At 38.4% G+C, this 12966-nt stretch overlaps 1 protein-coding gene across 4 annotated transcripts in view; it reads left to right on the plus strand.

The window, feature by feature from the left end:
* The window catches only part of ATP8A1 (ATPase phospholipid transporting 8A1), a 266338-nt gene that overhangs the window by 184190 nt on the left and 69182 nt on the right, over nucleotides 1–12966 (plus strand). For all 4 annotated transcript variants that reach the window (XM_008017516.3, XM_008017518.3, XM_008017515.3 and 1 more), the window contains one exon: nucleotides 4266–4438. In XM_008017516.3, coding sequence (XP_008015707.1) covers nucleotides 4266–4438 — 173 coding nt within the window. The remainder of the gene's footprint in view (nucleotides 1–4265; nucleotides 4439–12966) is intronic.

Here is a 12966-nt window from a genome sequence, read left to right on the forward strand (position 1 = left end):
TTTCTGATTTAGCTTCTCATTACTATATTTTCACTTTCACAAGTCACTAAGTTTCAATATTTAAAAATGTCCCCCTTCAGTAGCCAAAAAAAACAAAACAACAGCTAATATAGTAATAAATTTATCCTTAGCTACAGGAGATAAGCTTCAATGCAATGCAGCCATAAAGTATGGCTCCTGGACTTAGGGGAAAAGCAATAAACTTTCATAAATAAAAGAATTTGAAAATACTCCCAGCAGTAAATAAGGATAAAATATAACTTGTAACTGGCAGCACACAGCTAACAACAGAGCTTACAAAAGAAAACTATAAACTAAAATGAGAAAATGTTTGCAGCTTTTGTTGTTGTTGTTACCTTGCACCCTAGGTGGGCTGACGAGTGAGCTCACAGTGAGAAGTTTTTGACTCACCTTCTGAAATGTTATTTCTATCACATCTCTTGACACCTTCTGATTTGCCAGAGATCTGTGATAGTCACCAACAAAACCTAGGGGTACTGATGTCATGAATTTAGATAATTTTCAACAAATTTTAAGGTGTTAGAGAATGCCTTAGAAAGGAGGGAGAGTGGGGACCTCGGGACTGCATATCCCATATTGGTTCATGAGGGTGTTTCACAGTTCTGGGGTTTACTTGACTTTCAGTCTTATTTTGTAGCTGAGCTTTCAAGAAATTTGAAGTCCTCCTGAGGTCCATCTCAGGTTTCATTTCAGGTTTTCAGCTCAGAAATCACTTGGGCAATAGCTTAAAAGAAAATACAGAGGCATTTTAGTGAGCAATGCCTTTGTTTGAAAGTCTGTTAAAGTAATGGATTATTTGTTCCCTAGAAAATTAGGGAGCAAAGGGAAGACCTCTCTCTGTGTGTGTCTCTCTCTCACTTTCTTTCTCTCATCAGAAGTGATAATAAAGGGGGAAATGGAGCATTGCCAACAGGATGAAATCAGAATTTATCAGTGCTCTCATTCAATAAATATGTATTTCCTGAGCATCTGTAATTGAAGATGCTGCCTTTGTTGCTGGGAAACAGGTTAAACGCGGTCTTTCCTGTCAAGAAACTCTGAGGGTTTTGCTGCAGTAGAATGAGTTACACTTGGTAGCACGGACAGAACCCGGGAGGGCTTGCAGGGTAAGCTTGGTTTTTGAAGGCAGCGGATGATCCTCTGGAAAGGAGGACATTCCAGGGAGAGGGAAACAAAAGGAACCAAGATTGTGAAGGGCACTGGGAAGGAAAGTTAGTCTCAGAATGTGGAAAGCCTTACATGCCATTTTTAGGAGTTTGGACTTTATTGTGTCAGCTGTAGAAAGCCCTAGAAAATTTTTAAAGCAAGAAGAGACAAGATGTGTGTTTTAAATGTGTTTTATAAAGAGAAATCTCTGTTGGCGGTAAAGACAAGATGAGAGACAGATGATGAGGGCTCGGGGGAAGCAACAGAGGGACTGGTGTGGGCATTCCATTTCTAACTTGCTGTGCCTGGTACTGTCTGAAGTTTGGTTTGTTGTTTTGTTTTGTTTTGTTTTTGCTGGATTGTATAGAGAAAGACAGGCTACCACCGAAATTTACTTCTCACTTTGATGTTACTACTTAATAGCCACATATTTTTAAGCAAGGAACTGAAATACTCTCATCTGCAGAATGGAGATAACAGTAGTACCTCCTGCTCAGGGTGGCAGCAAGTGTTAACTTAAATGTTGCATCTCTATATGTAGCCCTCAGAACTATGCCTAGTGTGTAGTATGTGCTAAATATTTTTTATCAGTTCAGTGACTTATTTGTTCATTTACGCTATATGAATTTGCTGTTAAGATAATCCAGGGGAAATCTATTATAGATTGTCATTAGTAAATTTTGCTTGTGGAATTATTACCAGCATTTTTCACTTCTTTAAGTCCTCTTGGGCCAAAAATTTCCAGCAGGAAACAGGAGGGTGAGGCTTGTAAATTACAATAGCTACTCTCCCCCCACCCCTGATGTAAAGTGTGAACAGAAAATTTTGCAAAGAATGCTGTTATATAGTGGTCCTTTGTGTCACTGTGTGTAATGGGGAACAGGGCAACTGTTAAGTGAAGCTTCAGCATTAGGAAAGTTGGGCAGTCTTTCTTTATAGTACAACTTGGTTCTATTATTTTGGTAAAAGGATTCTGATATTCCAGAACATAGTGTAAGCCATATTTGCATACAAAGTAAAAACACCTTCAAAAATCCCCAACATAAAAATTTAATTACCTATACCTTTGCTTCTCTGTGAAATAACTATAAAATGACTATATATATAAAACAACATGCTTAAATTGGAACAATAATTGTAAATCCCATGAATATAATAAAAATTGTTATATAAGTGTACTGTATTTTTATTGTAGGTATATTTTATTATATAAATATATATTTGTATTTATTTTATAAATAACTGTAGGCTTAGTACTCAGAACAGAAATCTGATAGGAGGAGAATTATTCATTATATTCCCTTGTGCCAGGCCAGTGTTGTGTTTCTTCACCATGGTAGTGTTCTTGTGAAATAGAAAATTGGCTCCATTAGGTTATAGGAAGAATCTATAGGATGTGGGGAGAAGAACTAAATATATTGAAACTTTATCCCTTTGAAGAGCTGGGAAAGCAGTTCTTGACAAAGGGAGAGAAATACATCCCTTCTGTATAGTTGAGGTGAACAAAGCTGTCCTTGACACTAAAGGCTTTTATTGTCCCTGAAAGTGAACTCTTCATTGATAGAAGGGGTTCTTTTATTTGATCCATCAAGATTACCAAGTCACAGGTCACTATCCGCAACTAAAATACAACATCATGAAATCATGATTAAAGTTACAAAAGCCAGTTCATAAAAGTGGCAAGAGTTTACAGATTCTATATTTCCTCCTCTTAGTTACTAGGAGTTAAATTCAATAGCATTGAGGATTTTTGAAAGAATGCCCATAAATTATTTAAATTACAGTTTGCTTAATGAAGTGATACATTCTGAGAAACATGACATTAGGCAATTTTGTCATTGTGTGAACATCATAGAAGGTGCTTGCACAAATCTCGATGGCATTGCCCATTTCAGACTCAGGCTACACGAGATAGCCTATTGCTCCTAGGCTACAAACCTGTACAGCCTGTTATTGTACTGATTACCGTAGGTAACTGTAACACAATGGTATTTGTATATCTAAACATAGAAAAGGCACAGTAAAAATATGGTCTCACAGTCTCGTGGGACCACCATGGGATATGCAGTCTGTTGACCAAAACATAGTTGCATGATGCATATATTCCCCAACTTTTTCCCTTGATTCATGGAGAAGCAACTTTGACTAGCTCATAAATTAACACAATTTTTTAAGGAAATAAATTTACTGAAAATATGTTTGCAGTATTGTGATTGCATGGTCGTGTAAAAAGTACAGGTTCCTCTTCAAAGACTTTCCTCCCCGTCTAATTAGGAAGAAATAGTAACTTTGGTTAAAAGCAAAATTTATTCAAAGACCTGGGCTAACATTCTTAAATATCTGCTAGCCGTAATAAACAAATCACTTTATGTTCCCAGCTCGCACAGTTTAGCCTAAATATTTGCCCTGGCATGCTTATACTGGTCCAAGCAAGCATTAGGTCATAGCCTGTTCCTCTTCCTTATTTAAAAGTGTTTTTACCTTTCTCAGCATTCCACAAGTTACTTTCTCCTTCCTTTGTTCTCCTTTACCTTTGCCTCTTTTAAAAGGTTCTAAGTTGCTAGCCAATCGGGACAAATACTGAATATGAGGTCCCATTCCAGCCAATGGAAACCGGACACAGCAGTAGGGTGAACGCATCAGGTTATACACGACCCTGTCTCCTTTGTTCAGTGTACTCTCATGGCAGAACTGCTGGCAAGTGTTTTCTGCAAAAAGTAAAAATGACCTTACTAAATACATTTATGTTCAAGTGCTATTTCTTTACGGCACCGGGGAACAAGCATTTCAAACAGTTGTGGTTAGAATAATGAGCAAAGACTACAGAATCACCTGAGGAACGGGTGACTTATAGTCTAGTCCCAACTGTGCTAGGAACAGATGTGTGACTTCAATCAAGTAACTCACTTTTTCTGATAACAATTGTCCAGGCTTTTGAGGGGCTAGTGAGAATCAAATGACTGGAAGTATATGAAAGCAACTTGAAACATAAAAAGCACTGAAAATAACTAAATGTAGTTGCCAAATATCCTTAAGGCATCGTAGTAGGACAAATGGGAGTAAATGTTGATTGCATTTTTGCTTGTTTAATATTCCAGGGAACAAGGGAAACTCTCAGCCGTCACTGTACTACCCTCGGTGATGCTCTCCGGAAAGAGAATGATTTTGCTCTTATAATTGATGGGAAAACCCTCAAATATGCCTTAACCTTTGGAGTACGACAGTATTTCCTGGACTTAGCTTTGTCATGCAAAGCTGTCATTTGCTGTCGGTAAGTTCTCCTTAACATTGTCCGATTTTAGTAAGGAGTGACTTCATCCTAAGTTCTTGATTTATAAACGTCAATGAAAGTAATCCAGAGTTTGTAACAGTTAGGTTACTTACTAATGTCTTCACTCAAGACCCAAGGTTCACAAACTGGGATGGAATTTGTTAGTTTTAAAAAGTGAGTCCTAACAATCATTAACAAGTATTGTTCCTCATTTGAATCTACAGGTTTCTTGCCATTATCTTTGTTTAAAATTCATTATCTACCTGCATTTCCACCTGGGTCGTTTCTTTAACGGTCGTGTTTTCTATATTTAAATCTTTGATCCAGCTGCTAAGACTTACTTTTGGGGAATAGCATGATGAAAGGTACAAACTGAATCATTTTCCAAATAACTGGGCATTTTTCTGAGAGGTATTTATTGGCTATACATTCCTTTGCCTTCTAATTTATAAAATTGCCTGTATCCTAAATTAAAATCTCTTTTGAGTTATCAAGGCCTAATTCATAAAACTGCATTTTTGTAAATGACATAGCTCCAGTCCTTCCTGAGTTTTTTGTCAAGGAATCTACCCCATATTTATGTATAAATGGTTTAAACTCTGCCTTCCTAAGACCTAAAGTAGGTTCATGAATATGATAAGTATGCCCAGGCTGCTCTTTTCTGATCACCATGAAAACTGAGGATTTCTCCTTTGTCATTCACTATTGAATCTTAGGAGTTGATCGGTCTAGATCCAGGGTAGCAATTTCTCAAATTGCCTTCTCTTCCTGGGAGATAAAATGTTAGCAGGGATTCTGAAAGATTTCTCAAAATCTGTGCTTTTGGTATTATCTTTAAAATGATTCTATGTGCTTTTATCATTTTCTTTAAAAAGACATTTACTAATAAAGTTATGCTTTTTGTACCTTTTTTGTCTGGGTTTATTCACTTAAATATTTTGTATATGATATTATGAATTAGCCGTACCTTATAGACGTTTCCTAAGTTTCAGCTGAGATATACTTTCTGAAATATAATTTAAACTATTCTCAATATCCTTTATAAGCATCATTTTAGCCTATAAAATTATACTATATTCAGAGAATTAAGAGTTGCTTATCTTTCCCAGGAGTCTAGTTGTTTTAGTCATATAATTTCTTTTTCTTTTCTGTGGTATGTATTAACAAATAATATTGCTATAAAGTTATTGGACAATATATTGTACAGATGTTTAATATTAGTCATCAGGCTCTTTGTTTCATCATAGATTGAAAATTGTTTTGACTCATTTTTACTTTGATATTCTCATGCTATTTAAAACTTACTTTTACAGTGATTTTGCTTGATTCCTTGCAAATATCTTGACTAAGTGTGACTAATGTTCAACTTTGACACTTTTCATCAGAACAATGTGCCAGATTTGGTCACTTAATCACTTTCACTAATGGGATCATAAGGATCAACAAAAGATTGCTCAAAAGCGCAAAAGTGTTATGATTGCTGGCTCCTACTTGGAAACATGAAACAGAATATAGAAGTGTTTAGATAAGATGGCCAGTTCCCTAGAGTCATCTGTTATGTGCCTACTTTCTGTGTGCTGGGCACAGTGCAACACATAAAAGATGAGTAACACTTGATACCTGCTCTCCTTCATGTATCTTTCTTTTTAAGTCAAATCATAATTTGGTTTGAAAGATGTGGGAGGCCAATTTTCATATTGCAGTAATTGCCGCAGAGCCTCATTCTTAAACCATTGCTTAACACAGTACCTCCCACCATTCTTCAAGAAGTCAAACCACAAAATTAAACAATAGCAGAGGGAAAGAAAAACTAGAAAGCAGAGTCAAGGGAGAAAAAATATGTTCTGTGCTTGTGGAATTCCCTCCCAAAATCCTTGTTCTGGATGCTCACAAGTCACATGGACCTCTGGGCTTCTCCAGGCCCCGGACCCCTGGGAGGGAATCACACCCTGCCGTGCACGTGCGACTCAGCTCTGAAACCGAGCTTATAAAGATGTGTGTGGCCCCTTCCTCCCTCGGTTCTGTTTTATGCATATTTCAAGACCATGAGGTCCCTATGCAGACACTGAGTTTTATTTCTAAGTTTTAAGGGTTTTTTTTTTTTTTCTTAAGTCACATATCTTTCCTCAGCTTTTTTCTTCTAATTACCTTCGTACTCTGTCTTTTCCCATAAGAACTGTGGTTCAGCTTCCGGCATGTTTGAGAATTGTTCTAAGCCCATAATTACATCAGTGCCACTGCCAGATTTATGTCTGTGCACCTATTTGGCCTGGTGCCTCTTGGCATTTAAACTATTGGCACAGATCATCATCTTGTCATTTTGCTTACTGACCTCAAAGTATAATTTCCTTGATAATGCTTCTATCCCTGGATAGGAATAGGTGGGCCATTCTGCGTATCATTCTTTCCAATTAAACCCAAGTGTCACTCCTCGTTTCTCGAATGATTACAATCTCCTGGCCTCAGGAAATTCTCTATTTTACTCCATTAGGAGATAGACGCTCCAGATAAATACTGATTATTATTTCAAAATACAGTTCGGTACTGTTTCCCAAATTCATTTATGCTCATGCTGGCTTTATGGGCTTTTCTCTCAAATTTAAACTATTTTCCAATCTACTGCTTGTCATTCCTCACACATGCAGATAATTCAGAATCTGATCTTCCTCTGCAGTCTTCTCTTTAGCCCTAGGTAGAGTGGAAGTAGAGGGGAAAGCCTTCCTATAACAGGTAATGAGAGTCTCTGTATTAGTTCCATCATCAGGATTGCATCAGCCACTTTCTTCCCTGATACTATCAGCACAGGCAGCAGAATGAGGCAGTTTTTAGTGTTTGCTTCACTGACACAGTTATAAAGATGAGTGTTGTCCCTCCAGAGTCGTCAGCTGAATTGAAAGAAACAGTTGTTCCCAGGCAGCAGACATTATGTCTCTCTCTTACCACTGTTTTCTGAAGGAAATTTTCAGAGACAGAACTAATCCCCCCACCTCAAATTTATTCAGGGTTCTGGAGTCCTGGTGGTTTTGGTTTCCAAAGTATAGGCTGAATGTTATGCCTCAAATATTTTTCTTAAGTATATAAAACCCAAGAAGTAGAATAAAATCTGTTCTTATCAGTCTAACAAGCACTGTATTTTCTTTTCTTTCTTTTTTTTTTTTTTTTTTTTTTTGTTTTTTGTTTTTTGTTTTTGTTTTTGGAGACAGAGTCTCACTCTGTCACCCAGGGTGGAGAGTGCAGTGGCGCAATCTCAGCTCACTGCAACCCCCGCCTCCCAGGTTCAAGCGATTCTCATGCCTCAGCCTCCCAAGTAGCTGGGATTACAGGTGTGTACCACCATGTCCAGCTAATTTTTTATATTTTTAGTAGAGCCAGGCTTTGGCCACATTGCTCAGGCTGATCTCGAACTCCTGAGTTCAGGCAGTCCACACACTCGGCCTCCCAAAGTGCTGGCATTACAGACATGAGCCACTGCGCCTGACCAAGTACTGTTCTTTCATAGATACAGTGCAGCTTTTGTTTTTAACATTGTGAGTATTTACCTGCATAACTTGAATAGTTTAATAGGAATCAGGCATCTAATTTATAGTTTCTGATACATTTTCCCACTTATAAACTGCTCCTTTGTGGTTCTTCTTCCCCTCTACTCCCTCACTCAAGCTCACTGATTCTCATGATTTGGTGTGATCACAGATAATTTTGGAGAATAAATGAAAGTTATAGACCATTCCCTCCAGAAGAAGTACACATGCACACAAACATGTAAAATTGCATGAAGCCCTTCAGGGGTTTTACAGACTCACTGAAACTCCTTGGAGAGGTAGACTTAGGGAGAACAGCTTGTTCTAAGACTCATGGAGATTTATGGATACAACTGAAATCAAGGGCTATCCTGGGGAGTAACTGTACTAAATAAGTAATTCTTAGTCTCAGGGACCAGTGCTTTATGCCCTCTGGTCTTATAGCCTGTATAATTGGCATTAAAGCATTTTATCTAGAGATTCACAGAATGCTTGTTCTAGCTCTACTGCTTTGGCAGTTTGGATATCTGATGGAATCTCTCTGGCCTTGGTTTTGTGACCTATAAAATGAAGAGATTGGAATATCGGTGATTCCAGTCTTCCAGGGAACCCGGATGTAGAAAGCAAATAAAAGTGGACCAGCTTCGTCATAGTAGCATGGGAAATACACACAAGCCCCCTTCCTGGGTTATCTTGTCCCGGCTGGAAAGCTGCTGGCCAAAGGACCTCTCATAGCCCTTTTAGGTTTTGGATGAACCTTCCTTCCGTTGGCCACTCTGCTTGGAATAGTCTTTCTACTGCTGGGATCAGCTTAATTTGGGGAAGCATCTGTTCTACCTCTTTTGATATTCCCTCCAGAAGAGAGTGGGAATGTTGCAGTGAAGTATTACTGTGTGTTAAATAGCATGTGGTTTCTGAGGTCCTCATCAGTTCACATAACCCAGCCTTTCAAAGAATCTTACATTTTTTCTGTAGTTGTCAGTTTAGTTTAAACATATTTTGAAACTTATGTTCTGTGACAGTTGGTTGAAAATTGGCTTAGAGCCTCCAGCTTTTAGACTGTCTAGTAATCATCGTTCTTCTACATAATTTATGTACTCATGTCTTCTGAAAAGCAAAAGTTAAATTGAAGTAAGCATTTTTTCCTACTTGCAACATCTCTAATCAAAGTTTAACCCCCTTTTAGGCCATTTTCCCCATAGTGTATAAAAAAACACTTGACTTCAGTGAGTGTTGTCATTTGGGAGTGGCATTCCAGGCAAAACCTTTCACCTTACTCCTATCAAGGGGTCCTGCAAGAAGTCTAAAGGGACACTGAATATTTGCTGTCATAGCATGAGTGCATTAAATAAAGGCAGATCTACTTCTTAAATCTTTGGAGATTGTCTTTAGCTTTAAGAATTTCTCTAAATATATGTTCTACTTAAAAAGTAGTCATAAAGTACAAATGAAGCTAATAAATGCTCAACAGACATTCCTTTAAAGAAAAAAATTTGTGAACACCATTGGATGCCAAGCAGATGTTTGGCTTTGAAAAGACTTACAAACTGTTAATGAATGTCAACCCTATATTTGCTTCCAAGAAAATATGAATAAATGTTGGAAATGTTGAGAGAATATTTCTTTCATACGTGTACAGCAAAAAGAGGACACACTGAATAAGTTTTATAACTTCATAAAATGCCAATAGTTTGCTTTAACATAATAATCGTCTGCTCAGCCCTGCCCACCTCCTTTGCTATTTCACCTTGACTGAGTAGTGTTAAAGGCACTGCAGTGGCTATATTACAGCCTGTTAGCCAATTATGATGACCACCACCAGAGAAGTCGATATTTGACAATAAAATGTCTAAAAATATATAAGAAATCTAAATGCTACAGAAGCCTACCATAATTCAACATTTTAAAGTTTTAGGTGTGACTCCTTTTAGGTAAACCACTATCACCATTGCCCCCATCACCAGTACACACACTCACACACACACACAATCAGAACTGCAGATTACATAATTCTGATGAGATAGGTAACCTGTAATGGAAAGTACATAAAATATAAATGCACAGCTTGGGATTTTTGCAAAGTGCACACACTGCTGTGACAAGCACCCAAACAGGACCAGCCCCCAAGAAGCCCCTCATGCTCCCTTTAGTTGAGGCGCCTCCCAAAGATAACTACTACCTTGATTTCCATCACCATCCCTGTTGTTCATTTTATTATTTTTCTGTTTTGTTTCATACTAACTTTGAATAAGCAAATATACCTTCCACAACCACATCCAAATTCTTGATGATTATTTTCTGTTTCGTAAATTTTAAATGCAGTGCTCTGTAGCTTTCTACTGAAGGCCTCCCTAAAGCTTTACAAAACCAGTACATCAGCACTCTCCTCTATTCTTCAGTCAAATACAAATCTACCTAATAGATTCCGTACAGTTCTCCGACAGTTCTGATTTGCTAAGGACATGATGTGTGGAACCTATGGCATTTCTCTGACCTGTCAGCCTATAGACCTCATTGTATGGGAAAGGGAAGCAGAGTTAGCTTGGTGTAACTGGTTCTCCCTGAACCCATGATGGTTTCCAGTGATTACCTCCTTTTCAGTAAACCTATGTGAGCCATTTCGACTTAGGACAAGTTAAAGAAGGGCCTGGTGTTTTGAGCAGGGTGGGGCATATGTTTTCTGTAAAGGGACAGATAGTAAGTATCTTTAGGCTTTGCAGGCCATACAGCTTTCTCTCTTACAGCTACTCAACTCTGCAGTTGTAGCATGAAAGCAGCTCTAGATGATATGTGAATGAATGGGTATGGCCGTGTTCCAGTAAAACCGCTGTTGCCTAAATTTAGCCCTGGGGCCATAATAAAGTGTCTGTAGCTCATGAATGAACATGGAGGGAGGTAGTTAAAACAGAATTTTCCTGCAATACTGATGGAATTCTCGCTAAGGTCTCCTAGTCTCTCCAAGGAGAGTAATTTCTAGACTGTTCCTTTCTTTTCTCAAAAACTGAAACATTTCCTCATCTCTCCTCACTGGCAGGTGTCCCTTTCTCCACAATTCCTTGAAAAAAATGGACATTCTTTTTATGGTGCCAGCTGCACAATCTGGTGGCTCCATTAAACTTATCCGTGCCATTGTAACCAAGAAAATCCCTGAAAATAAGGACATGAATTTGTTTTACAATGAGATGTCAATACATATTTACATGTAGCAGCAAGAGAGAAGGGAAGAACCCAGGGCCATAAATATCTGAGCCTGCTCTGTCACTGCAGTGCCTTCCCTCTGTTCTAGGGAAAGCACCAGCAAGGTGCTAGGGGACATGCCAGCAAAAGAATGAGAAGATGTGCAAGCTAGCCATCTCCCTAGAATCTTGAAGTAAAGCAAATTACTCTTTGATTTTTATGTGTTTTTTGTGTATTCCCCTTATCCCCAGTCCCATTCTATTTACTTCCCCTTAGAAAAAATATTCTCAAGTGTTTCATATGTTCGCATCCATTTGCTGTACTTTAGTTATATATATGTGATTCTGTGAAAAATATCTATTACATGTGTATTGAATTGAAGAAAAGGTTTGTGTTTATAATGATACTCCAGTAAAAAAAAATTTTGAGTTGGAGTCTCTGTCACCCAGGCTGCACTGCAGTGATGCAATCTTGGCTCACTGCAACCTCTACCTACTCCACCCCCCAGCCCCAGACTTAAGTGATCCTCCTATCTCCGCCTCCCAAGTAGCTGGGACCACAGATGCGTGCCACCACACCCAGCTAAGTTTTTGTATTTTCAGTAGAGACGGGCTTTTATCATGTTGCCCAGACTGGTCTCGAACTCCTGAGCTCAAGAGATCCACCTGCCTCAGCCTCCCAAAGGGCTGGGATTACAGGTATGAGCCACCCACCCAGAAATTTTTTTACCTTTATTTTGCTACATGTTTTTGAGACATATCCATGTCACCATACATAAAACAAATTTATTTTTTGTTTGTTTTTGTTTTTGAGAAGATAGAATCTTGCTCTTTTGCCCAGGCTGGAGTGCAGCCTGATCTTAGCTCACTGCAGCTTCGACCTCCAAGGCTCAAGCTGTCCTCCCACATCAGCCTCTTGAGTAGCTGGGATAACAGGCCTGCGCCACTACTCCCAGCTAATTTTTAAACTTTTTTTTTTTTTTTTTAGAGACAGAGTCTGCCTTTGTTGCCCAGGCTGGTCTCAAACTCCTGGGCTCAAGCGATCCTCCCACCTAGACCTCCCAAAGTGCTGTGATTACAGGTGTGAGCCACTGCGCCTAGCCAAGTTTGTTTATTCTTATCACTGCTTGTTATTACACTAATGCATATACATCATTTTGTTTATCTCTTCTCATAGGGATACCACAGAGTTTTCCTCTGAATCTTTGCTACCATGAAAAGTACTGCAATGTATAGCCTCTCTATGCCCCCGAGGCAAGAGGTTTTTTTAGGAGATATATATATATATGGTGGGGTGGGGGGGTATGGGAATGCTTGGCTGTGGGGTATATGTATATTTCTTTCCCATCAGAATTGCCACATTGTTCCAAAACAGCTGTACTAGTGTGCCAACCCAGATCCATGGAATAGAATTGCTGATTCCCTGCCTTAATAACAATACATAGTAATACTGAATTTATAACTTGGCCAATTTGATGGTTGTGAAATGACACCTTGTTGTTTTGATTTCCATTTCTCTGATTACTAGAGAGGTTGAGCTTCTCACAGGAGTATTTACCTCTCTCAGTTTCTGCTTTTGAAATTTATTCATTCACTTACTCATTCAGCAAGTGTTTTTTGAGTGCTCACTGTGTGCCAGTAACCTTCATAAGTACTAGAAATAGAGCGGTGAACAATGGGAAAAAAATAATCCCAGCCTTCACATCATAGATGTTGTTCAATAACATAAGTATACACACAAATATTCAAAAGACAATAATTGCTGTGTGTGTGTTTGCGTATATATGAATGGTAATAATTGATATATCTCAAATAGGCATATATAAAATTAGTG

This window comes from Chlorocebus sabaeus, chromosome 27 (assembly GCF_047675955.1).
Source record: "Chlorocebus sabaeus isolate Y175 chromosome 27, mChlSab1.0.hap1, whole genome shotgun sequence".
In the NCBI taxonomy this organism is placed as follows: Eukaryota; Metazoa; Chordata; class Mammalia; order Primates; family Cercopithecidae; genus Chlorocebus; species Chlorocebus sabaeus.